The sequence below is a fragment of the Amblyomma americanum genome, chromosome 3 (genome assembly GCF_052857255.1).
Source record: "Amblyomma americanum isolate KBUSLIRL-KWMA chromosome 3, ASM5285725v1, whole genome shotgun sequence".
In the NCBI taxonomy this organism is placed as follows: domain Eukaryota; kingdom Metazoa; phylum Arthropoda; class Arachnida; order Ixodida; family Ixodidae; genus Amblyomma; species Amblyomma americanum.
The window spans coordinates 75,594,808-75,622,707 of record NC_135499.1 but is presented as its reverse complement, the minus strand read 5'-3'; the positions used below and the strand labels follow the sequence as shown (position 1 = coordinate 75,622,707).

Here is a 27,900-nt window from a genome sequence, read left to right as displayed (position 1 = left end):
CGCTTCACGTTCTCTTGCCGACACTCGGTAGGTGTGTTGATGAATAGGCCGCTCACTGTCATCAACTATGATGCGATGTTTCATTATGGACGTCTGCCTGACCTTAGAGGTGGTCGCAAAGCAATCATGAAAAGAGTCGAGGATGGTTTGCAAGCGGCGATGGTGATCAGTATTCAAAGCAGGGTTCACGCAGCCTTAACTGTTCGACTAGGCTCTCCTGGAGCAGAGTCCCTGGACGCTGACAACGCGCAGTGGGTGGCGGGCTCGCTAATTTCATCGAAATGGGCGATGGCTATATTTTTCGCCAAGTGGCGGTATTCGGCGCTAAAGTTCGTAACTATAAGCTCAGTTCGCTGATTCTGAAAGGTAACGACACCCCGTGCGATGCAGACTTGCTGGCTCAGCAGTAAAGACAAGTTTGCTTCTGCGATGCCATTGGACGTGCGGGGGTTGTCGCAGTCCACTGTAACAAATAAGCTGGCACGCGGTGGTAGAGTGACGTGGTCGTTGGATACGCGAAAAACGGGTCTTCCTGGCGCACTCTCGTCGGCTATGGTGCATGGGGCGGAGAATGTCACCATGAGTGTGCGGAGATCGATGACAGCCCCATTTTCGCGAAGAAAATCGAGACCGAGGATCACGTCCTTGGAGCACTCAGCCAGCGCAGCGAAGCAACCAGCGAAGATGATACCGCGAATCTCAATCCTAGTGGTGCAGACGCCGAGCGGCATCACCACGTGACCGCCAGCGGTCCGAATTTGTGTTCCGTGCCAGGGTGTCAGCACTTTTCTCAAGACGGTAGAAATACCAAGACTCATAACTGATAAATCCGCGCCATTATCGACGAGGACAGTCATATGGTGGTTGTCAGCGAGGCTGGTATTTCGGCTGAAACAACCTCATTTTCTGAAACGCGCGTAGTGGAAGTTTCCGGAGATGAGGGTCTAGGTGTTCGTAGAAATGGGGCGTCGAGAAGAGGCTGTTCTGGGCGTTGGAAGATGGTCGGAGCAGGCGAAAGATCGGGTTGAAGGATCAAGTCGGCGAGCGGAGGATCTTGTTCAAATTACGGAGCAACGGCGGCCCTACGCCCAGAGGTCGCCGTCTTTAGGTTTCCCGGCGCGGACTAGAGGACTGCCGGATGGATGGCTGGCGACCTGGGGAAGAGAACCGACGGGGCGACGGCGACCTGGACGGGCGCTGCGGCGAAGGCGCAGAGGGGTCGTTGGCCAACAGGTACTGCTCGATGTCACGGTGTCGTTTACCGTAGCGTGGCCGGGGTGCGTCTGGTGAAAACCCTCGCAGGCCCATCCGACGATGCGGGTAATGGCGAAATATGTGGCCGGCTTCACCGCAGTGGAAGAACATGTAGGGGCCGGTTGTTCGATGTGCGCCACGCGTATTCTTTGCTGAGGGGTGGTCGTGCGTCGGTGAGGGCAGGCGAAGTCGAAAACCATTGATGGGGTACAGAAGGAGCAGGGCAGTAAAACTCCGGTGGTTCTGCCGCAGAGCTGCGCAACGCTTCACTGTACGTCATGACATAGAGCTCAGGCAGCGGCTGGGGACAGGCCGTTGTCTGCACCGCTCGACGGACTTCGTCGCGAATGACATCCGAGATGGCTCCGGCACCCGTGTGTTGCTCGACATGGCGAAGCTTCTGTAGCTCCTCGCGCACAATGCTCCTGACAAGCTCAAGGAGGGCCTCACTCTCGGTTCCAAGCAGCGGCATGTTGGCATCCATAGTAGTTACATTCGCCGGACGGCCGTAGTGCGCGAACCTCTGCTGCAAGGCGCGCTCCATACTCGTCGCCTCCCGAGAAACGTCAACCACTGTGCTAGAAGGGCAGCGCACAAGTCCTGCGAAAAGCTGATCTATCACTCCTCGCATAAGATGATGCACCTTCTTCGATTCAGACATGGTAGGATCTGCCGGGTTGAATAGCCGTGTCATGTCTTCTACGAACATGGCGACGCTCTCATTTGGCCGCTGCGCTCTGGACTGCAGGGCAACCTCAGCTCGCTCCTTCCGATCGTTGCTACCGAAGGTGTCGAGCAAGTGTCGCCGGAAGTCTCGCCACGTGGGGATAGCGGACTCGTGGTTTTTAAACCACGTCTTGGCGGAGTCTTCCAGGGCAAAATGGACACTGCGTAGCTTCCGGTCCTCGTCCCACACGTTAATCGCAGCCATTCGGTCGTAGCTAACCAACATGTCTTCCACATGTTCGAACTTGTCGCCATGAAACGACGCGGGAGGGCGAGGCGCATGAAGAAGCAGCGGAGCGGAACTGACGGCATTCTGGGTGGTCTGATTTGCCGCAGTGGACGTCGTTGCGCGGGGTCGTGCCGTCAGGGGTCGAAACTCAGGATTTAAGCCTCGAAAGCGGCGGCTTGTCTCGTGGACAGGTGTCGTGTCCACGGGGTGTAGCTGGGCGTCGTCGGAGGCTCCCGGCAGCTCTTTGTGCATTGGGAAATACCCCGCACCTCCACCAAAATGTCACCGAAAGCCGGCAGAAAGGGCAGAAGGGCACACCAGGACTAGCCAGGCAGACACACTCAGCGAACGAACGCATGAGCCGGGGAAGAAAAAGCAGACCAGCGGGTGCTGTCTCACCGCAAGGCGGCGCCAGTAAATGGCTAACACTGTGGCAGTATAAATTATCTAACCAGTTTCCTTGCCATGTTTCAACTCTTTCTTTATGTTGACTATACTACTATATTAGCTACTGATAAATAAGTTCACTCATTAAAAACAACGCCAACACATGTGACCTCAGTAATGTTTTACTCCCCTGTCATCGCAGTTGCTTACAGGTTAACTCTTCTAAGACAACTTACATGATATTCAGCTCCAGTCCCAAGGCTCCAGCACACATTCCATAGCTTTTTTAATTGCCATTTCGTTGAAGTGTCTGCCCATGCAGCTTTCTTAGTGTCACTCTTGACTCAAACCCTGTACACTAAACACATCTTAGGTATCAAACCAAAAATGTCGTTAGATTAAGTCTAGAGTATGACGGAATCCCGTCTGTCCGGGAGGATATATTTCAAGAACCAAAGACGCCGACCAGGAAAATGAAGTTTGATGCAAACGTCAAATTGCATCTTACTGGTCGCATTTAAATTAATTTCGACATCTTCAAGGTCAGGCTATTCATATAATAACTTGCAGTTCATAACGCAGCAATGCATTCTCACTTCACGATCACATTTTATCAGTCGCTTCATTGATCATCGTTAATCTCGCAGTTCTGCTATATAAAGCTGTGCAATATTCCTTACCCTCAAATGTAATCGACACGGAGGTCCTCATCAATGTTAATTAAACAAGATTGGCCAGGGATATTAATTCTTTAAGACCAACTGTTCGCACAAACTATGCCATCACTGTTTCGCTTCAAACAGCACCTATTATTTGTAATAAGCACACAAGGGAATGCAAAAAGTTTCGAGTTATGGCATACACCATTCCTTTGTAGCCGTGTGGCTACAAAGTAAAGCTATGCCGCTTCTACAGTTATGCAGCTTACAGCTTTCCAGCTACGCTGCTATACAGCTATACAGCACTGTAGCCGTTTGGATGTGCTTGGGTGCATGCCAATGACCAATTACTCCATTGTTACTAATATACTCCACCTTAAGCGAATCCCGTAAAAATTTGACCATGTATTATAACATTGGAAAACTTTCATGTGTTTTTTTCTCTAACAGCCTCTGACGAATTTTTCAAGTTGCTCCATTTGCGGTATTGCGTTCACTGGTTTTTTGCTTTTCACTACGGTTGCTTTTCTTCCATTATTGTGCAGAGTTTGCGCATTTATTTATAGGACATGCAGTTACAGCCTTGAGCTCTGGGGCCTTATTCTGTATTTTGTACGTATTACCTGTCTTTCATGAATAAACATTCGCCTTCAAAAAGTAGCGCTGCCGTTCGGCACCAGCGAGTAGCATTTCGCAGTGGCCCCACTCACCAGCCAGAGAGCTCATGAGCGTCGTTTTGCCAGCACCGTTGTGTCCCACCAGAACCGTCACCTGAGACGCGTAGATCTTGAGGCTGACTCCGTCCAGCGCGGTGGTATGGCCGAACACCTGGGGAATGCGTGAGGAAGCGCAAACGAAGAAAGTATACTCAAGGCCTCAGTACAACAGAAGTTACATTAAACGACAGCATTGCTTTTGGAAGGACTACCAGTGGATGGAGGTTCTGAAGGTACTACCTCTACGGACGTTACTCTGTTTCAATATAGCTACTACGAAGACAGAAGCATTAAGACCTAGAAATAAAGAAAAACAGCCCTTCACTTACCTCCAGCGTTTGTACTATAGGACAATTTGAATTCGCCGCGTCGAAAAAATGCTGATAAACCAAGGCTGTTCTCGTTTTACAAAGATGGTAGCCCCTTCAGCTGAATAATAGCTGTTCACAATTATCTTTCATAAGGAAAATACATCACAGCTGTATCGTAACGGTACTCACCTATGAGGCAGAAACGTGGAGAATAAAACGAAAAGGGCTAAAGTTATTTTGAAGACAGCGGTGAGGTATGGAAAATAAAATGATAGGTGTCATGTCAAGAGACAGGAAGAAAGCAGAATTGATCAAGGAGCAGACGCAATTAATGATATAGCCGAAATTGAGAAGACAACAAGCAGGGCCCGTTATGCGAGGGCAAGATAACTCATAACATAACCCACGGTTCCATAACATAACAAAGTGGATTACATGATGTTTGCTGGGATAAGGTGGTCGCAGCCACACCGGACAGGGTTAGCAGGAGGGATATTAAAAACAGTCTATTGTCCTGCAGGTGGCGTAGTCAGGGTTATGATCATGATGGTTGTTGCAGGTGCAATATATTGGATTGTATCGTACTCCTTCTGTGATAGAAGTGCACGCCATTGGACTGTCATGAATACGCGCTGCGAAAGAGGTAACGCTATATTACATGCCGAATATATTTAAGGCCCTGAAAAGGTCTTCGGTACTCGAGCAAGGAGCGGAAACACTAGGGACTAAAGGTACGCATCGCGTCATTCACGGGAGAACGGACTGCGGAAGACAACTTGTCACATGAATTCGTGGCTCCTCGAGGCCTGTTAAAGGGACATTGAGGATGAGTTCAAGTTGGTTGCAGCATTCATAGACTGGGGAATTGTAACAACGACAAAGAAACTACTGCAACCAGAAATAAAACATTTCTGAACGAAAAATTTACTCAGTAAACTGGATGCATTGGCACAAACTTTTAGCACTCATCCCAGAGGAAACCATACAGCATTTAATTCTAAACGCCGAAAATAAGTTATTCGCATGGACGTGACAATTGTGATTCGAGATATAGGAAACATTTTAATAAAATTTTGTAAGCAATTATATAAATTTCATTTCCTGCAGACTGTTGCCTGACAAACACTGCCATACCCAGAGAGAGCTATAGAATTAACTTTGACAAATAAGGATTGAATGAAGTGGCCCTCACTGTCACTTAAAAGAGCTGTGGTTGCCTCTCTGACAGTCCTATATCAATATTTAAAAACAAGGCGCTTCCGTAGCATAGAAAAGCTAATTTCACCAGCCACGAATGCCTAACATCTTTTCTTTCCTTTTTTTAAGGGGGTTGGGGGGTTAGAAATTCGCCCGTCCCGAAAAGGGCTGCCGTAGCCTATTCCGCTCTCTTTTCATGAGATGCCAAGAATCACCTGATGTAAAAGAAAACATTTCAATCTAGTGGTGACAAACCACTGCACAACGCAAAACTTATTGCCAATGGAGATCACCGAAAGCTCCTAGCAAACACATGGCGCCACTTTTTTTTATTTGGTAACGCTAAAGCCGCCGAATATAATGTTTTCATCGAATTGTATTTGGTGGTGTTCATAATTGTTTCCCAAATTAATTGCCATCCTTAAAGCTCAAAATGCTTGGCAGCACGTGGCCAACTTTTCAGTTACGTCCTGTTTTGCCTCAACCACGGGCACCTACCTACTTCTAGCAAATTTTGTAATTTTCCCTTTCTTGGTTCTTGAGTGTCCACTCGTTATTATTACGGGTACATTATGTTAGTGTTATTTTTAGCAAAAAGCCTTTGCCTGCTACTAATTAAGTGTTTTGCCTATGTCAGTTTCTACATCTTGGCTTCAGGGAGAACTAGAATAACCGGGGCTTATTCCATGAAAAATAGATCCTAAAGAAAGAGACTCATGCTCCGACGATTTTCTTCATGTAGAAAAAAACGGCGCTGTCGGTGAGTGGACAGCGCGTTTGGCAGCTGCGCCCCGAGGACGCGGGTGTAATCCCTACAGCGGTGGCCGCTTTTCCACAATTGCGGATAGGAATCGGCGCCCGCCAGCTGCGCGATGTCAGTGCACGTTGAAGAATCTCAGGTGGTTGAAAGCGGCACGGAGCCCTCTAGTAGTGCACGCTTTCATATCCACAATGTGTCACTTAAAACATTAAACCCTATATAGCCATGTTGGTTTGCAAATCTTAACCATGTTGCAAGAAAAAAAAAGATTTTCTAAACAGGTTATAGAAAAAGCGTACTAAGGCTATAAATATCTAATTCACATGAATATCTCTGTTGTTCGGTTCAGGAAATGGGCCCCCGAAATTTTTTGTATTATCGGAAGCGATCCAATACAGCCGATTAACGCTCGGATTCGAGCAAGTCCACTTAATAATCGTCGAAAGACGCGGAAGTACAGGACAACAGGCAGCGCTCTCGTTTTCTGTGCGCTGCGTTTTGTCCTGTCCTTCGCGCTGTGATATAAGGAATACCTTCAAATGTCGTAAATCCCACCGTGGCCAAACTACAAATTACGCCCAACTCTCCAACTGCGGATTTTCGCATGGGGCTCCCGAACGTTACAGCCAGCTGTGATTCGAAGGGAAGCCTAACTGCGGAATTGCGCATGGAGATTCTGAAGAAGAGGCCGAGAAGAGGTATCACCGGAAGGACAAGTGATTCGTAAACATCATTTCATATTGCGGTATATATTCTACGTAGCCTGTGCACCTCTAACGTGCGGGCAAAAAACGGCGTCTCGACGACTGAGACATCGGATAATAGGCATATTTTATCCGATTTCTTGAAGTCAGAAATGACGGAGTACGAAATAACAATTTTGCAGAGTTATTTATGCGTAGTAAAGAGGGAAGCACTAATAGCATGGATATAGTGGCAGAGTTTGCAAACCACAGTGACATAGTTTGCGCTGCGACCCCTGTAATTCGGAAAGCGAAGTCGTTCCCTCAAGAGCCGGTAGGTTTATCGCGAGCATTTGCAATCTTCTCAGTTCGTCAGGTGATGTCATGAAATTAATTGTTAGGTACTGAGTTAATTACTTTTTTAAAGAAGTGAATAGGAAATCAGATTTTTTGGATTCCTTAATTCACTCCTCAACTTTAATTGCGACGCATAGAAATTCTCTCATTTCTATTCACTACACGCATCGCCATTCGCCTTCATCGAATAAGAGAAGGGGTGAAAGTGCAAGTTATTAGCCGGATACAAGAAAATTTAGCGTTTCACTGCGGTCAGCGGTTGGCAGGGCCTGCTGTACCTTGGTCAGGCCACGGATGTCTACGACCACCTCGTTGTTCGGGTGGTCCTCAAAACGTTCTGCATCGGGCTGCTCCGGCGGAACTTCCTCGCTGACGGGAAGCGTGCGACCAGGAATCCAGTAACCGGGCTGCATATGGGGACAACACCTCTTTGAATCCTTGCACTCCAAGAGCCTCATAGTACAATCTGCCCGCTCAACACTTGATCAATTTGTTTATTCATATTGGTTCTGTGTCTGCACAGCAAAAACATGGAGAAGAGCAGTCGATTTGAATCGAAACATTTCATTTTGCGTCAGTTCTGCGCATTGTGTAAATGCTCTAAAATCCGTGCTCTTCCCCTGTGCACTTGGTCTTAATGCCTACACCCTACATATTTACTTTGGAACTTCTATCTCTGCGTCTAAATCTTTCGTGGCCGTCTGGTTTTTTTACTGCTGTAATTATCAATGAGCCTGCATTGCGACGCTGAATGCCTCTGTTTCTCGCGAAATCATGACCTCATCAATTGGGAGGTTCTCAGGCAAGAATGTCGCCAACATCTTCCCGGTCGATCCCTGCTAGCTTGCTTGCTCATTAATTAACTAATTCATTCATTCATTTACTGCCATTTTAAAGTCTTCCTCATTCTTAATGTGCAACGCATGCACGCAGACACACATGCTGCATTGGGAACATACTGCTCGATTTATTAATGCCAGCTTAGAAAAGCAGGTTCGCAGCACCTCTCCTATAACTCCATCGGAGAGGTCTTCTGGAGAAACCCTGCGTCGTAGTTAGAACGGAAACATTATCCACGCGTTGTCATCACATACTTTGTCACCGCCACAATTGCAGCAATCGGAGAATAGTAATGACGTGTTGCTAAGCCATGGAAGAAGGTAACGCGTGCTGCCGCTGACAAAGCCTGCCGGCAGCCAGTTGACCGCTTGAGTCAGGGCGCGAACTTTGCAGCATCGGCGGGCTGTGTTCGTACGCAAAGCAGACGAACACAGGGACTGAGTACATATTCCAGAATAGGTGATGTCACTAGGGCTACCTCGCAATGTGCAGATGTTGTTTGCTGAGTGACATGACACGTACCCATAAAGGTGGATTGGCCAGGCTTAAGCGATGGAGGAGAGAAAGAGAAAACTTTTATTTAGGTGATTAATTCGCAGGAGCCGCGTGGTCGGGGCCGCTAGTCCAAGGCTCCGCTGGCGGCAACTGACTTGCAGACAAGCTGGCTTATCCAGGCTGTCTGGTCCAGGTTGTCACTGGTCAGGGCCTCCTCCCACTGCTCGTGTGTCGGGCATGGCACTATTAATATTTTTCTCCGCTTTGTCCTGGCATACCCCATATATAGTAGAGCGTGAGGCTTGCTCCTCACTAAAGCTCTGATCGTATCTAAAATGTGAAGAATTGGATATGTGCTTTTATTCTCCTCTAGTCAGTGGCTTCTAAGGAGGACAGTTGGTTGTGTGACAGTGACAAATGTCGTCTTTCTAGCCTAAGGTGTTCTAGCCTGTCACCATACGGTCCAAGGATGGGGTGGGGTAGGGATGAGAATCCGCCCCGTTTGTGAGAGCTTGGGCTAGATCATGCTCTACCTCGTTCACGGCTAGGCCTTCGTGACCAGGTGTCCATGTTGTTCCGTATGTGTGTGAGAGTACACTTAATAGTGTGCTGGCCCTTCTGTGAGGTTTTCCAATAAGGCAGTCCCTGGAGGTTTGTTGGGAGTCCGTCACGACACGCGATGACTGGCCCTGTCGGTCTTCAGTCCTGATGGTGATGGCTGTGACCAATTATTCCGCTTCCGCAGGGTCCTTGGCATATATTTAAGCCCTAATGACTGGCCTCTTGTCGAGCGCGGCAATCGTGAACCTACCTGGCTCGGCATAGGCCCGTGATGTCCACGTATAACGTTTCCAGGTCTTGTGACAGTTTTTTTTTTCCAGTGCTTTGACTCTGGCTCTTCTTTTACCCTTCTTCCGCTCGTGGTGCATTTGTCTGGGTATCGGGTTCACATAGATCCTCTCTTTCGCAGATGTCGGAATTTGGTAGTTGATCTCACAATTTCTTGGTGCCTGCCATAGTCCCAGTCTCGTCCGAATATACCTATCCGCTTGTGTTGTGATTAGGCGTTTATTTTGCCCCCCCCCCCCCCCCCCCAGAAACGCCTCCCTGAGCTCCTCGAAAGTGTTGTGTACTCCGAGTGCCAAAAGGCGTTCCGTTGATGACGTTGCTGGGATGTTTGGGCAGTTTTATGGGCTGCCCGTATGATGGTATCAATGGCGCTTCTATCAACGATTCTAATCTCTTCATATGGCACCTTGCACGAAATCCTGCTTACGACTAGAGCTTGGACTCGCGGAGGGTGTCTTCCTCCCTCATCCCCTTCCGATGCCAGGTTACCCTTCTAATCATTCTTGATATTTGGTTGACCGTGGCCTTGAGAGCTTTGATTGTATAATCTGCTCTCAGACTGCTTTGTAGCCACATCCCCAAAACTCTGATCGTCTCTTTTTCCTGAATTTTCTGGTTTCTTGGGTAGAATTCAATTTCTCCATGGAATTTGTAATTTTTCCTGTGTAACCAGACAAGTTCGGATTTATCCGGGGAGAAATAAAGACCGCTTTCTTCGGAAAGTTGTTCAACCGTACCTATAGCTGCTTGCAGAGCTTCTTTCTGCGCCAAGGATTCCTGTGTAGCCCATATGGTAATGTCGTCCGCGTAGAAGGCGAAGCCGATATCTTTGCGGAAGGAGTTGATTTAGAGCGGCTGTGTTCGTCATCTTCTTTTTGTCTCCGTCTTCTTAGAGTCAAAACTATAACCACGCTCCGTTTATGCGGCATTTCCCAGTCAGTTCCCAGTGCCCAACTCATCGCAGAGGGCATTGCTTCCAGGCCTAACTGCTTGGGCAGAAACGCACAAGGTCTGTCCTTGGAATGCGTTTGATTAGAAGTACCATGGGGCCCAAGTATGCCTTTGGTCATAATTTACGCATTCGCTCATCAAGGATTGACGTCACCATACCGGAGCACTTCCATTTGCTGAAGCTGTATGACATCACCAGAATGGAGACCTACCATTGGTAGAATGGAAGAGACGTCAACATGGGTTACAGGAGAATGATGTTAGTTCCTTTAAAGGCATCAACAGCTGCTATGTCATCGCATTGCCAACACATATTGCAATTAGGTGTCAGTTAATTTTTTTCCCGCGTATCTTCATTAGGATTTATCATTCAAACACAATTTTGTTGTCACTTAGTAGGAATTAATCTGCGGAGAAGATGAACAAAAGCGTGCAAAAAATAGACACTCATTTCCGGAAAACACCATTTAAACTAGCTCGCATTTCGGCTTCGTCGAAGCGCGCTCTCTGCACCAAAAGACGGTTCGTGCAGTATACACAGAACCTCGTCACCTGTGGAGCTAGTGAGGCAAGGCCCGTTAGTGCATATTATGAATTCTTGATTTCTTAACGCCCATACAAACGTGAATGCAAACGATGCTGTCAATGGAACCGCAATGTAGTTCTTTGATGAGCATTCAGTTAAGGGAAAATCTCGGATAGTGTTATGAGCAGTCCTGCGGTAGATGCTGCCAGATGCGTGGAGACATTGTGACCAGGCGGAGTTCAGCCGACGAGCGCGTGTTGGCAATGTATGGGGCATGTAACAACAACGTGGTGGCTAAAATTCTGATCGCGTTTTGATGCCGTGCTACAGGAAAAGTTACCAGTTTAAAATGTCAGCGTCAGATGCATGAACGCCTGTATTTCTCTATTAGAAGAAGCTTCTTTCTTTGTGCTTTGTTTTTCAAATAGGCTCGCGTTTTCTTCATGAAAATCGCCCAAAATTATAATTCATCTAGATTTAGCGCGGCAGAAACGTAGGACAGTCAAAATTAAGGCAACGCATGCGCTGAAATTCTTCGTTGCCCTCTGTTTAGTAGCGATACCTACATTAAGGTAACATTTCGAGACTTCAGCGCGGCAACGCCGCCACCCTCAGGCTGCGCTGCCACCCAGTGGTTGCGCCGCCATGCTGTCACGTGGTGCAGCTACCGCGCGTGTCTGATCACGTGGTTTGTCACCGGATTGGTCACGGGACGAGCCACGTGGTGCTGAGCAGCTGCTGCTGCCGGCGGCGCTGCGCGCCGGCGAAACCGAGCTGCAACAGCCGTGCGCATGCGCCGTGTCAAATGGGACGAAGGTGAAGAAGGAACGCCCAGCGAAACGGAGCGGCGAAAGACTGACTTTGAAATTCGACTGAGGAAGTTCCACTCGGCCAGCTGTAGCTAACGAGTCATTCCCGGTTTAACCAGCGCTAAACCACCGCCATTTTTTTTTGCTCGAAATCTGCAAGATGTATTTTTACCAATTAGCCCTATACACTATACTATTTAAAATATAGTTATTTCCACTCGCTAAGAGGAATACCTCAAAACGCCTCATAACGTCTTCTTATGAGCAGAGCCGAAAGGACCCGCAACATGGTTCCCCCTTTTACGCATTCCGACTGAAATCAATAGTACTTTGTGCGCTTTGCGCAGCGTGCGTTAAAACTTGTACATTTCAGTCTTCTCCTTTAACTCTTTTGCTCGACGAGCTTGGTCTTTGCTGGCTCTACGCAAAGGCGCCAGTGTGCTGTGGGGTATCAGTGCAGGTAAAGATCCCCGGGTGGTCAAATTTTTTCCGAAGCCCTTGACTACGACACCTCTTTCTCAATTTCTTCTTTCGCTCCCACCTTTCTCTCTTCCCTCACGGCGTGGATGGGGTGTCCACAGAGAAGTGAAACAGTGACGGCACCTTTGATTTTCCTCAAAACCGACCTCGAGCTTAGACGTACAAACAGGCACCCGCTATAACGCTTGTGCCTCCACAGGGCTCGATATCTGCATATCGTCTCAAGCAGTCACTCAACGGATGGCAGATGGGCAGCATGTCCGGGCTTTGCTATAGTTAACGACGAAGACACTGGACAACACCACACCACTGCCTAGTTTATAGTATACCGGGTACGTGAGCTAAAAGGAGTAGAAAGTTTCAAAAATCAGTCTCCAACTCAAAACAGAGTGAAACCAACTGAGTGCTGTTGAGGTTCTAGTAGTGTGGTGAGCTTTCGCTCTGAAAAGTTAATGGAGAAATTCAAATGAGGCAATTGTTAATTATAAGTCATTGTTGAAGCTGCATATCGTTTTGAAAATCACCTGGCTGAAATGCTTGCAATTGCTTTCATTTACGCAGGTTTATTTGCCAGTCTTAAAAGAAAGCCTGCCAAATTATCAAAGCTTCCACATGACAGCTGCTCATGCATACCGCACTCCCCGACGGGGACAGCTAATCGAAAGAAACCAGGGTTCGTCATCTTAAGCAAGCGCGTCTTGTCACGCTGTAAATGCACCGCTGCCATGTACAAGCTTTTATTTTACGAGTTTTGTTCAAGGCCAGAACATAAAGCCACTTAAATGGTACCTTGGAGCAAACATTTCAGCCTGCTGTTTTTTAAAGCAATCGGCAGCTTCGCATCGGCAGCTTCCCTAGCGACACTGCATTTCGGACAACAATATTTAAAAAAAGTTCGCCAATGAGTCTGTAGTAGTCAAGCTTCATGAAAAAATAAATACTGCTGACAAGGCCATGCAACTCTCAACTGCCCTCAATGTTTTCCACTCGCATAGGACACTCCTACTTTTAAAGAACGTTGAGTACTTTTATTTCGGAGACACAGTATGTGCAAACGTTAACGTACGCATGGTGACAAGGTGGTGTGATATGCTGCCATCCTGGCAAATACTTGTGCTGCGCACCTTTCTCCCTTCATTTCGCGCGAAACCCCAGCTCTGAGCAGATATTGTTCATGTTCAAGGCTGTTCGCAGAGCAGTTCATTTATATACAATGCTTCCAAAATTAACGCAATATTCGCTTACGAAAGCGATAAAAAATGCAAAGCAAAAGTAAGCGACAAAGTACAGGCCATGCAGTTATCGCTGCAAAGGAAAAGAAATACACCACACGCGCCAGCCATGAAACAGGCTCCCACCTTGTGTAGAAATCGAGATGCAGTCGTGTCAACGTTATATGCGGCAGATGTGTTTTCATGTACACGCTTACACAAACAACTGCTACTCTGGCTACAGCTTAGGATCAAGCAATTTTTGATAAGGTCTGAGGCATGCTCAGTTCCTAAAGGCACGTCTGACTACGCAGTGCCGTCGGCCCCACAAGTGGCCAGTGTTACCGAAGATAATGGTCCTCAATGAGGCATAAACAAAAGAGGCGATTACAATTGCTAAAATCCTTTTCTCCGCCGTGTTACTTCTTGAAATAATGGGCGAGCGCAATATCCGGACATGATCGTCGAAGCCGGGAAGCGAGTCGCAGCCGACGAACGCATGCACATCTGCATTCAAAGATATCATGAGTCATATGGGTTTAAGTAGCCGACTTGCAGAACCTAGGGTATGTAATTCTCGTTGATATGGGTAACTTTGAAAGCTTTCAGGTCCACAAATTTGGCGGTGTCCAACAAAGTTCTGGGTAGTTTCTAGAGGGGAAATATTTTTTTCTTTTCAGTAGAGTGCGAAATTATTTCCGCGGACTGCAAGGCGATACGTATGGTCTAAAGCGTTTGCGTAGGTTGCGTATAGGATGGCCAGCTAATATTTGCTCAGTTCCGCAGAACTAGGCGCTGCACACACTACAGAGTTCTTGAAGTACGTGAAGCTCTCTGCATTCTTGGTTCACCAAAGTGGCTAAACTAAATCATTAACGTATTCATTGCATCACTCTAGCCTCGCACTCTGAGCCATGTATAATGCATTCGTTTTAAGGCAACTGTCGATTTTGTTGTTATAAAAAAAACATCCCGAAGCACATATTACCATACGCCGAATGGATGTCATGCTGCATATTACGAGCTGCGCATAACTTCCTACTTTGTTCTTAGCCCTTCTTTTCGTTAATCGTAGCGGCCAATTTTTGTCCGCATTCACTAGGCACCCACCATGAGGCAAAAGAGCGGATGTTGCGGGTACTCGGTGGCCCACGGCAGCACATTGCTTAGATAGAAGAGGAGGAAGACGTTTAAGGCGCACACTCCGAGCATGACAGAGAGCAGTTCGAACAGGGTGACGCTGTCAAGGCCCATCGCTCGCTTGAAGAGAGCGCCCCAGCCGGCTCCGCCTGCGTGCAGTAGAATCAGCATGAAAAGCGATGAGACGTTGATTCAGCCGCTCATTCGAGTACTGAGTACTGACACTGACTTAAGGCTTCAATTCCAAGATAAGTTTCTCAAGGGGTGACGTCTCCTGCGCTCTGAACAGCTTTAAATGTGTACAGGGTGTAGGCAGGCTAGTGCCCTGCTAGCACAACAATTCGCCTCCACCTGAGCCGATGCTACGCAGAACGAGCGTGATATGCGTATTCGAGCGCGCAGATAAAAATAAACCAGTTAATCTGGCAGATAGGGAATGAGCGGAGAGGGGGAGGGGACGGACTTGTTACCGTTACAAGTTAAAATGGCATGCTCGTAGCCAGCAGGCACGGTATAAGCGACAAAGCAACATCTCAGGCGTTTCATCTCTTGCGATGGATACACAAGCTTGGAAGCTGCTAAATGCCACTATATTGAACTTTAATAGGACACACCCGTAGCCCTCGGTTGTTTTGGGAAAATGGGGAAACGACAGAGCCGCAGTGCAGACAAGCACGCTGCCAAGCCAATTTATGTACATACATGCGGCGACGTATGGGGCAGCGTACCACTCTCCGAACGCTGTGTTCTGCCCGTTAGGGCTGACCGATAGGCACTCTGCAGCTTTATATGCGCCGTGTGAAAAATGGGTGACACAAAGGGACACCTATGTGACGGTCCCATCGCTTTTGACCTTCCTCTCCTCTCCTCCACGCAGGGCTACTTACTACCCTCGCCCGTTTTCCGTTCTACTGCAAGCCGGTCAATAGCGGTGATGTAGTATCTCAAGGCTGTCCTGCGTGGTTGCGGGTGCGCTACTGCAAAGGCGCGAAATTGGCTGAGGTGGCGCAACATGTATCGCTCTAAGAGCTTAACTGTTCAGCTTATAGCTCCTTGACACTACCAGCTGGAAAATTTCCAATAAAAATGCGGTCAGAGTTGAATAAAATTCAGATGTGTGTATGGATTGCCACCCGCTGTCAATAACGTCAACTTCGCTGCATCTGCAAACTTCAAGACTCAACTTCAAGACTGTTGTTAAACGGAAAACCGCCTGTCAGTAAACCCAGCGAAACATATCCATTAGGAAACATACAATAATAGAACGGTCAAAGATATAAATTGAAATGTGGAAAAAGAAAAAAAAAGGGTTGTAGGGATTTAACAGGTTTAAACCGAGTAGACGTGCGAAAACGCTTGTTTATACTAATTGGTTGTTGGCTTTGCTTTGTGTTTAGCTCTGTTTATTTGACACATGGGGTGATCGACTGCGGAGATGGCATAGTGCTATTGCGCAGTGGCCAGGAAAGCTGATCTGTCTGCGCCGGCGTGAGTTCGGAACCCTGTCACGGCAATATTTATTTTATTTCTACAGGTTTGCCAAGACCAGCCTCAAATTTCACATGAAATTTCTGCATTGGGCCGTGTTAAGCCAGCTCACCCTTAAGGTTAAGCAAGCTTCACCGAATGTGTTTGGTGGAAGTAGCACTTTAGCACTAAAACCACTGTTCGAAAGAATATAGCGCCACATCGCACCACCTTTTATTAGCCATTTCAAGATGGCGCCGCCATCCTTAAGACCCGGAAAGTGGCTACTGGGAATAGGTACTCTTTCAAGCTTGTATTTCCTAACCTCCCTTCTTACCCGAGGAGTGGAAGCATTCGGAAGTATTGATGACTCCAAAACCGGGCAAAAAATTGCAAGTAGAAAGTCTTAGACCAATCTCCCTCACGTCATGCTTAGGCAAGCTATACGAGCGGGTGGTTACTATGAGGCTGCAAAATTATATGGAGGACAACGAGCTGTACCCTCCCAGCATTTTTGGATTCCACGCTAAGTTATCGGCGCAAGACGTGCTCCTACAGCTCAAGGAGGAGGTGCTCAGCAACGTTCCGCGGAACGGTGAACATGTCAGCATGGCCCTGGAAATTAAAGGAGCCTTCGACAATGTCAGCCACGCAGCCATCGTCACAGGAATGAATAACCTGAACTGTGGGAGAAGGATTCATGGCTACGTCAAGGCCTTCCTCTCTAACCAGAAAGCAACTATCGGCCTGGGAGAAGTCAGATCCGAGAATTTTCGCACCCCAAAGAAGGGAACTCCTCAAGGGTCGGTCATCTCCCCCATCTTCAACATCGCAATGATCGTGCTGGCAAGATAACTCGAACAAATCGAAGGCACACTGCACGCCATGTACGCTGACGACATTACTGTATGGGTGAACCGGGGATCGCTCAGCGAAAAAGAAGAATGCCTGCAAAAAGCGGCCACCTGCGTAGAAACCTACATTAGGGCCAGAGGCCCCGCCTGAAGTCCGAGCTCCTAAGGGTGTGGCGAGGAAAACAAAATCGAATGGTCCCTACAATCTATGAGCTCAAACTAAACGTATACCTCGAGGGGCCGCCCATTCCGGAGAAGACCACCATTCAGGCCCTCGGGATGTGGCTTCAGTCCAATCAGCGGTGCAATCATACTCTGACACTGCTGAAGACCGCCACCATGCAGGTGACCAGTATGATCAGCAGAATACCCAGTAAGAGACACGGCATGAAGGAGAGCGACACACTCAAACTAGTCAGGAGCCTCGTGGTTAGCAGAGTGGTTTATAGCCTTCCCTATCACAATTGCATCAAGCAAGAAGAACAAGCAGACGTCATACTGTGAAACGCGTACAAAACTGCGCTTCTCCTGCCACAGTGCACATCGACCGAGAAACTGCTAGCCCTGGGACTGCACAATACCTTCAGTGAACTGAGAGAAGCCCTAATATGCTCTCAGGCACGTAGGTTGAGGCAGACCCCCACAGGCAGGGCGCCCCTGCAAAGATACGCCGGCAGCAACATGATCCAAAAGATCGAAAGTACCGAAGACATTCCGGACAAGTATCGCAGTACACTGCCAGTCGCACCTATACCCAAGAATATGGACCCGAACCTGCACAAGGGGCGTAGGGAAGCAAGGGCGGAGTACGTGCAGAGACCCCTAGCAAACAACAACACGATGTATAAGGACACGCCAACGTTTGACAAAGACGGAAGACAAAGCAGCAGAGCAGTGGCATCGGTTGTTAATTCGAAGCTCAAGGAAGTCACCAGCGCATCACTACAGGACTGCACGGTAGTCGAGGCCGAGGAGGCAGCTGTAGCTCTGGCAGCACTGGAGGGCTACCGCTCTGGCATTTCCCTAACAATATTAACAGACTCTCAAGCAGCATGCCGTAATTATAGAAACGGCAGAATCGGGCGTAGAGCACGCCACATACTTTTCACGCCACATACAATTTCAGCATACCATAATGTGGGTATCAGGGCACACTGGCATAACAGGGAACAAAGAAGCGGATAGGATAGCTCGAGGGCATACCAACCGGACATCCGACACATTCAGCCTTGAGGAACCCGAGTCAGTACCCATGGGCTACTCAGATATGCTAAATTATTATAAAGGGGTCAGATTGAAGTATCCACGCCCACATAAGGATCTAAGCAGAGAGGATGCTGTTGCATGGCGACAGCTGCAGACGGGTACTTTCCCGAATCTAAACCTTCTTAATAAAATGTTCCCTACGCAGTATGAGGCTAGGTGCCCATGGTGCGGAGAGAAACCAGATTTATACCACATATCATGGGCCTGTCAAAGGATTGAGCCTCCAACTATCCATAGAATGAAAAACCCTAGTGCGCAGCAGTGGTAGAGTATGCTTTCCAGTGTAAGCTCGAAAGGCAAAAGGTGCCTAATAGAGCGAGATGGCGAAATGGCCATACTCAGTGGAGCCTTGGACTAGGGCATCAACCCTGTGAATGAAGACGGAAGACGCCATCGGAAGACGCCGTCTGAAGCCACGAAGTTTTTTCTAGAGCTCAATAAATGTTTTTCCGATCCGATAACTTCCCTTCTTGCATATAAATAAATGTTTATTCGTTCTTCCGTTCCAACTCGTGTTATCTAAGAGCTTTGGTTCACCTGGTCATTTCTGTTATAGAGCAATTAGTGCAGCGAGAAGAAAGCTGCCCGAAGAGCGAACTAAATGTAACACGAAGCCCAAACTGAGCAGCACTTGACTTCTCTTTCATTTCGGACGGCGAGGAAAAAGGGAAGTTGGGATAGGCACGAGGCAAAAAACAAGCGGTGACATCAGTCTTTTCTCACCCCATGGTTCGTGAAAATGACCGCTACCGGCCCTGATGTCGTCTATAATCGCAGATTAGCGGAAGCGCATTCTTCATCCGGTCTTTCACGTTATTTTTCCTTGATTAATCGCGGCGCTAGTGCGATGGCAGCTCAAGTTTTGCAAAGATGTGATGGACAAGAAAATGTGAAATTGAAAGCCATATACAGATGCGGTTGCAAAATATCTTAGGTGTCACGGAGCCATTACCTCACGCGACCGACGATAGTCTCCAGATTGTATTTTATTTCAGACTCTCAGACGTAAGGAAAAGCCCTGGTACTGCGTCCAAAAAAGCAACTCGCCACATCACTGCTGAGCCTATAGGACGCCACTGCAGCCGAAGCCATCTCTAGACTGGCATTCGAGGCCGTTCACCACACCAACAAGACGTTTTGTTCTACACACATGTTCAAGAAACCTGAGCGAGCACTTATCCTTGGCCAAAGAGTTCTTTGTAAACAATAGCTGCTTGAACCACTTCTCGTCAAAGCTGCATAATTTCACCTCTGAAAAGACAGTAAGTGTGGCTCGCACACGGATTTATGAAAAAGTATCACACTTTATAAACATCGTATATTTCGCACATGTCCCATTCACTGCATCGAAAGAACACTTATTGCATGTGCCCATATACAGCAATAAAACACTCAGCGATAAACTCAAAGTCGATTTATGAAAGTTACATATTCTTACATTCACACACTCACCCTCGTAGTCGTCAAAGATAGCTAAGGTTCTCAGTATTTCGCTGCCAGCAATTTGCGGATATATGGCAGTCCTTAGCTTGCTCCAGCGATTATGAAGCACGAATTTACTGAGGGACCCGGAACGTCCAAAAGTGACCGCGTTGTCGAAGCTCGGGATCAAGAACCCCACTATCACGCCAGTAAATGCTGCTGCCCTGCCTGCAATGAAAGAAAAAAACGGGAAAAAATTGAAAATGAAGATTAGTCAACTCCTCAACTTAGTGGAGTCAAAAAGTCCATTAATGTGCTTCAAGAAACTGCTAAGGCGAAGTGTTAGATGGCTCATCACTCGAAAACCCAGCATTGCCCGAAACGTTGTGGCGTTCAAAACTTGCGACTGGTGGGAACAGTGTGAAGTTATCAAGGCAGGCCTATACGAAATACTAACCTCTAATAGTCAGTACTCCACCAACTGCAAAGGAATAGAATAGAATTTTTGTTTGGGAGGAGAAAATGTCTGGCGCCGGTTGATGGCAATCGGGCCCCGTCTCGTTTTGGAGAGGTCACGGCTAGAATAACTCGCTGAGGAATATCCGCACAGTCCTTGTCTTGCGTTTGTACTGCGTTGTAGCGGTCAGTCCGGCGGGGTTTAGTAATCGGTTTGCAATAAAGTCTGTGCAGGATAGTTAAAGTGCGGCGTTGTAGAGACGACGGCTTCTGCTTCGTGAAGCTCACAGATCCAACGTGCGTAAACATGCAGTCTGTGAAGTGTGGCGTCAACGTAATCGGACCGAAGAACGCAAGCGGAAGAGGGCCAAATGCGCAGGTGAGAGTAGGAAAGCCCAACCTGTGAAAATTCACCTGTGAAATGCCAAAGCGTGCCATCCCCTCCAGCCCTGTCGGCTCCTTTGACAATCAGCTTACGCTGTTTAATGCGTTAAGTCAGAAATCTTTTTACTGCTTAGCTCTACTAAATTTTTGGCGCCACGAACTCCTCTAAGAGCGGCCCGATTCTAAAGCCCCCTCGCACAATTTAAATGTCTCTTTATAAAATTGAGCGCAAAATGAAATTTGACCACTTGCGCGAAAATGTAGAACTGAGTGGATAATAACCCCCCCCCCCCCCCCTCAACATGGTCGAGCACAATATTTTCTCTTGTTACGGTAACTGGCGCACAGGTAGCCACGTTTACATATACCTTCAAACTTACATCACCTCCAATCGACTTAAAATAGCGGAGCGTGATTCCAAAAAGATAAGGCAAAGAGAGAAGTGGGATAATGACAGTGACGCAAATGACGCGAAATGCAGGCAGCCTATTTTAACGCGGGCCTCTCAGGTGGCGACACAGGCGCAGCTGCATGAACAATCGTGGCCTGGCAGTTCTCCGTGCTGCATACAGTATTTGCCGGAAAGCAGGGGTCACAGCCCAAACGGCCACGTGGAGCTCAAATTGCGCACAAAAAATTGTCACCGCTTTAATATCCGGGGTCAAAGCACTGCATTTCGTGAATTATTTGCTGCTTCATGCGACCCACAGGCGACAACGTGGACAACAACACACTGAGTATGCATGAGTTCATTAAAGGCGTTACCGCTGAACGGAAGAAAGGTGAACACTTTACGTCCACGTGTGAAGAGTTTCCTTTGGCTTAGACATAGAGTAGGTGAATCCTCGAAATCCAAATTGGAAGAAAAAAATATTCGGTTGCATTGAGCGCATCTGCGCAACTACATTTACATATAAGGTTAGCAAACGCCCAACAATGATTATAATACGCCCTGCAAATAAGGTACACTATATGCGAGCGCTCATATCCCTGTGGTCGGTTTGCTTAACTCATTTGTTGCTGCCCTTTGCTCCACATAACTCTTTTCATATTGTATAGGAAGCACCTTGACGATTTCTTAAACATGCCAACTCCTCCTGCTTTAATATGTCAGCAGACTCCGCAAACTAACATCTACGAGCCCAATTGCAGCCACGAAACAATGTCGTGCACATGAAGCCGATCCATAGAGAAATTATGGAAGAGGAGTGGTCACCCTTCCAAATGCCCCATGTTTAATCAAATGACCAGGATAAGCCTAAGAGAGAGTGTACTTGCGCTGTGACAATGGGATGTCGGACACATACTGCAGGCTAGAGAGCTCAAAGGGCAGCAGTTTTTTTATTACTCGAGGCGTGTATTGCAAACGCAGGCAGGGTCATTTACTAAGGCCTAACAATCATACGACGTAAGGTAGACCTTCGCATCGGTTGTCTTGTCTCTTCATAGAAGCGCCTACTTCTTGAAATATGCCTCCAAAAAGAATGTTTGCGCGACGATATCCCCAATACTTTTATCTGAGAGCGAAAATCAGTCAGTTACGCCCATCCGCACCCCCAGGACTCACCATTCGAGCACACTGCGGCAATAAGCATGGCCGTCACTATGTGGCACGTGTTGAAGACGACCATGACAAAGGCCAAAAGCGAAACGTCGATACGGCTGAAAAAGGTGCTGCTCTCTTCATCCACGTTCCGCAGGTAGAGCATGAAAACCATGACCAGGGTACTCTCGAACATTTGGATGGCGAACGCTGAGAGGAAGTGGCCGAGCCAGAACTCTGGCAGTGCCAGGCCATTCATTCGTTGTTGATCCTGAAATACAATGCCCTCTCATGATTGCACGGCTGCCTGAAATGAGGTTGAGTCCACGTTTCCTGAAGCGTAGAAGCTATTACGATGTTGTGCATTCTTAACGTAACACTCACTGTGCGTAACCTGAAAACCACGGGTAGTCTTTAACGTGTGTTCAAAGCTGTGACTTTTCCACTACCACCTACACATGGGCAGAGCGGCAGTGGGATCACCACATACGGGCTAGCATAGAAAACAGCCCATCTTATTACGGTTGGAGAGGATGTAGCTTTCAGCAATTCATATGTGCACCGAGGCGGATACTGATCATCAGTATAATGTCCAAAATTACTTACCTGAGCAATTGTTTTAGCAAAATTTCAATACAATGTCCTGAAAGACTGTCTTATGCCGTTAAAGTGAACAGCGCCATTTGTGACACACACACAACATGCGACATGGGACGAAGAATGAGATTGAACAAAGCACTGACTATCAGAAGCAAAGCATTTATTTCCGCGACATCCGGTATAAAAACAACGATGACGCAAAGCTATTATATGATTACGCTTCTCCCGGAATTGACAGTCCTTTCCCAGTAGTTTAACTTAAGGGCTGCTGACACAAAAATTTCCTGGCCTTCTGTTATCCAGAGCTTTAGTTATTTCTCGCATGCATTGATCACGATTTCTTCGAATGACTGCAGTATCACTGTACCATAGCACATATTTTGTTCATGTTTTGTCGGGTCTTCAGAGCCCCATCGGCACGTGACCGACGGGTTAAGCGCCGCTCCAGCCCTGATTCTTCTATTGGACGCCTCCTCCAATCTCGATAAGTTATGAGGCACGGAAATGTGCATGATGAAATGAGAGCACGTGTATTTTGCCTTAAAGACAATGCTAAGATGGGGGGAGCGTAGCATGCCAAAACGGAGGCTAGTGGGGATGCCTTAGTGCTTGAAACTTTGGGTGTATGCCGTAGTATTTGAAACTTTGTGTGTAAAGTTGTCTAGTTTTCTCTGCTAAGCGTTCTCAAGCATCGCCATGTGTCCAGCATATCTGGATGCTTTTCTTTTTATTATTGAGTGCACAGATCTCTTGAGTTGCACATGGTGTCTTTGACACTCTTTTCAATTCATTTATGGCTACCAAGGAGTCTGTATAGATATGGGCTTCTTTTATAAACTAATTTTATTTATGGCCTGCAGAGCATCACGTATTTCATAATGTTTCACCAAAAGCGAGTCCAGAGGGTCTGATAGGTGTACGCGGTGTACGTTTAGCTCTGTGGGTGTCGAGCTAGTGGCGGCTCTCCTGCCGCCCGTTGACACAATCGACCCGTCCGTGCATGATGTGCATGTTCCTGGGCATACATATACCAGAGGTCGAGTTCTAGGCTTCTCTTTACGACAAGGCTTATTCGTTTGTTTGTCGTAATAGTCGTGAATTCCCATGAAGGGGGGTCAGCCAATGTACGTGTTTGCGCTGTCACCGCACAGTACAAAGATGCTATGGGCATAACGTACTTTCACCTCAGATTTCTTGTCTCTTGCTGATCAACTAGCCCTGCACTCTATTAAGCTGTGAAAATTCCTGTAAAATATGGATAGGGGTAAATTTTGGTGAGGCCGTGACGGTGCGCATTGCGTTTTAATTATTGCTCCCAACTCCTTTCAATGTCTCCTCGTCATTCGTTGGAACCGGGCCTAGTAGCGTATCCTAGGCTGAAGCGCCGATTGTACGAGACGTCTTTCCATCTCCGTTCGGGCTCCTCTTCCTCTAGACGCAATGCGTTTAGTCAAGTGCCAGGTCGTCGCAGCTGCTCTTTTCATTCCATACAGCCATTGTATTCCTTCACCAGATTTTTTAATATCTAGGCCAAGGACACTCAACTCATTTGCCCCGTGTAATGACTGATTTCCAATCTTTAGCATGGCTTTTAGTTCCCAATTGTTTCCTTCCGTTCTTGTTTGCAACATGAACGTAGCTGGACGTTTGCGATGACGGTTTTAGGCCTGCATTATGGACCTACTCACCTTGAGTATTTAATGCCTACTGCAGATAAAAATTCTGCCTCAAGTTTTTTATGAGCAGACCAAATCGTGACATTCTCTGCGTAAATAAGGAACTGCACTTCTGGTATTTCAGCTGATTTTCACGCCAATTGTATGAAGGCGATGTTAAATAGCAAAGCTGCTAAAACTGAACCTTGTGGCATCCCTCTGTTTTAGTGTAACTACTCGGTGTCCGTTTACCCGCACAAAAAACGTCCTGTCCTTGAGCAAATTATGCACTGCTTTTATGACCTCTAGGGGAATGCCCATACGTTCCATGTTTTCACGGATCTTGGCATGTAACACGCTGTCGTATGCCTTCGCCAAGTCGGTAGCTACCACAGTGCGTACAAGGTGGCTATGAGGCGACACATGTATGACCACTTCAGCCAGTATAGCGAATCCAGTTTGTTCTAAGGTTTGCACGGTAAACATTTTGTCGAGCATGGTATTTTTGTTCCTTTTCCAACCATAATGATAAGCAACCATTTTTTTCATAGATCTTGAAAAGTCTGGGCGTTAGCGAGAACGCAAAGATTGTAGGCTTGAGGGAGGTTTCCGAGTCTTTGGGTCCACCACCAAGTGTTACCCGTCGAATGGATTTTTTTCTCCTTCGATATGTCGTTTAATACGTCCAACAGGCTGTCAATTTCGTCTCCTTCTAAGCTGTTGAAGACCTCATAAGGTTCATCGCCTTGTCCAGGGGCAGTTTTTCCATTTGCTTCGGTAGCGGCCAATAACTTTTATTAATGATGATGTGATCCCCGTTTTGTTAACAGCATCTTTTTTGTTGGATGAGCCGGATATGGTACTCTTCAGACCTACTGAATCGAAAGGTACAAAGCATAAACAGTAGACAGTTTATTCCCCGTCTTCCTCGTATCGCAAAGTTCCCGTATCGTAGAATCCCCTATAGCACAAATGCCATATCCGTTCTTTTATCGTACAGGTGGTAGGGAAATATCGGGTTGCCTGTGGGCACGCACAGAATCCAAAAGCCAATTGTGCACTTCGGTTTGCGGTCTCCATTCACCCAAACACTGTGACACCAAATGGTGTCGGGCAACATGGCGCAGTCAGTCGATGAGTACCGCACTCTCCATAATTTCTTTCTCTCCCATTCATGCTCGCCAAAAGTTTTCTATGCATGTGAAGGTGCCCGCACTATCAATTCCAGCGATAAAACGCTACAAATTTTAAGAATTCTTTCCTTTTTGCACAGATGCTAGGCTTGGCGAATGCGTATTGTTTAGCAGCGATGAAGATACAAATGCAGAAAGCGCGAGATCATGGAGCAGATTGTTTCCTTTATAATAAAGGGTTAGAAACTATTATAGTTTACGAGATATAGTTCTTAAGAGCGTTAGCACTTACTACTCACATTCGAACGTTCCTTTTCTGTCCGAGATTTCAAGATGGCTGCTGGAAATTTCAGGTCAGCAAAATGTGACCCCCCTTCACCTGCCCGAGCACGCGCAGTCGTCAGGCCGGCACAGCGGCTGGTTTACCCCCTATGTTGACGTTCCAGTATAAATGTACCGTCTGAGCGGGTGACGAAACTAGTGTCACTTGGGGTCACCATTGTTGGCAAAATTGTGGCAGTCCCGTTTGGCGCAGAGGGTTCGTAGTGGTGGAAAACGAATCGGCGAGATTTGGCGCATAGAGTTATTAGTCGAGTTGATGCCTGTTTTTGAGAGATTCGTACCGACCACCTTTGGTCCTCGAAACCGTAATAGGGGGCGACCTTCGGAGAGCCAATGAGGGCGAACCAGTGGTCGCAGAGTGATGCGGGTGGTGCCAAACGAATCGCCGTTTCGTGATTTACACGTTTAATGTCTTTCATTCTTCAGCATTAGTTGCGCTTCTATGGAGTTAACTTAATGCTTATGGAGCCGGTAACCCACTATAAATCTGCCGAGAGTGCATACCTCAAAGTGCCCATACGTAGTGCGAATTGGTGGCCCGTAACTTTAAGTCTGATATTTTAAGACTATCTTGCGTTTCCCTTCGCCGCAATTAGCATCGTGCATAACAGTTTTCACGATGTACCAGCGTTTAGGAGTTCCACAACATACAAATACACTCTTTGTCCATAAACTTCCGAGTCAGAGTCCACAAAAAAATTATGTTTAACATTGGAATCATTTGTGCAGCACCCCTTCGAAATAGTATCTTTTGCTGTCTATACACAGCTTCCAACGCTTCTTGAGGTCTTGGAAAAAGTAGGAAAACGCTTCTTTTGGCAGGGCTTCAGCTCCTTTGTAGCGGCGTCGTGAATGGCCTCCATGCTTCCTATCTAGCGACCTTTTAGGGCTCTCGTCACACGAGGAAAAAGGAAAAAAATCCCATGGGGAAAGGTCAGACGGGTACGGCGGATGTGGAAGTACAGTTGTGGAGAACCTGTTTTCCCCCTCCAATTCGATGCGGCCCATCTTCACCACCGTGCGTCAGGGACAACACCAGCTGAGCGAGGAGGGAAGTCTCCCTCATGGGGGAAAGGGAACGGCGACGGGAGCGCCACCTTGTAGGTTACGCGGAATTCTGCGGAACAGGACAGAGCTCTTCGGGATCCGGCCAGCGTCACGAGCGGTTGGAGCCGCACGCGATCGTCACCTTCCGCGGCAGGCGCACGGGGATCCGTTGTGCCTTGCCGCTGGACTTCAGGTTCCAGGCTGGGAAGCGAGTGCAGCAAACGCGCGCTCTGACCGCCTTCCCCGGCAAATGCTAGGGAATGGCTTTGGCCCAAAAATGCGGCGCGCACGGGAAAACCCGTTCGCCATTATCGGCGCATACAAACGTTCGCCGGCGATACCTCCGATGTCGCGCCCCTGCCCCAGCTGGTAAGTCGGAATTCCTCCTTACGTAGCTTTCTATTTTCGAGGAATGCCTCGTTGATGTTTTGTAGCTACCTAGCCCGCTCTGTGTATTAATTGCAAGTGTAATAAATAGCATATGAGTGTTAACGCTGTGTCGTCCCTTCTCTTTGTTCCTCGAGCACGAACCCATCCGCGGTTAGCGAGCGAGAACGCTGCATCCGCGGAGTGGGAGTGCGGGTGGGGCGAAAGGCTTTGTCCCTCCGATATTTCCACAATGGTGCCCAACGTGTGGCAAGCTCTTGGGACGAGGGACGACAGTCAGTTCGGTTCGTGGAATGCCCGCCCGGGTTTTGAACAGTGTTAGGCCTAACCCGAATTCGGAGTTGCTAGCAAGGCTATGATGCTTTCTTGACAGCAAAATGAGCGCAATAGCAGCATGGGAGAATTGCCGTGCATGCTACGCTTTTGATGAGCAATTCATCGGTACACCTTTGGAAGGTGAACCTACGAGGTCCGCACATGGACAGCGAGACCGAGACGTCCACGGAGAACAGCAAGCCAGAAGCCAGTGAATGCGGAAGCCTGAAGGGTGGCCCGATTTTTCTTGTACATAGTTGTAAATATTCTCTGTTCTGTCTCTTTGGCTCTGGGAGCTGGGTGCCGTAATCAGCTTGTTTGGATTGCGGTCGTGATTACAGGAAAAGCACCGGGGCGCTGCGACACCGCGAGAAGCGGGTTAGGGTCACCTTGGCAGAAACGTATCTCCTCGTGGCGTTGTGTTCTAGCTATTGTCATTGGCCCTTTGT

At 47.7% G+C, this 27,900-nt stretch overlaps 1 protein-coding gene across 1 annotated transcript in view; it reads right to left on the bottom strand.

Annotated features, from left to right (window-relative positions):
• LOC144123837 (phospholipid-transporting ATPase ABCA3-like) overlaps positions 1-27,900 on the bottom strand; it is a 126,482-nt gene that overhangs the window by 63,781 nt on the left and 34,801 nt on the right. The window contains exons 5-9 of the mRNA XM_077656575.1: positions 21,997-22,243; positions 19,620-19,817; positions 14,551-14,729; positions 7,558-7,686; positions 3,966-4,083 (exon numbers count right to left, since the gene is read on the bottom strand). Of these exons, the coding sequence (XP_077512701.1) occupies positions 3,966-4,083; positions 7,558-7,686; positions 14,551-14,729; positions 19,620-19,817; positions 21,997-22,243 (871 nt within the window). The remainder of the gene's footprint in view (positions 1-3,965; positions 4,084-7,557; positions 7,687-14,550; positions 14,730-19,619; positions 19,818-21,996; positions 22,244-27,900) is intronic.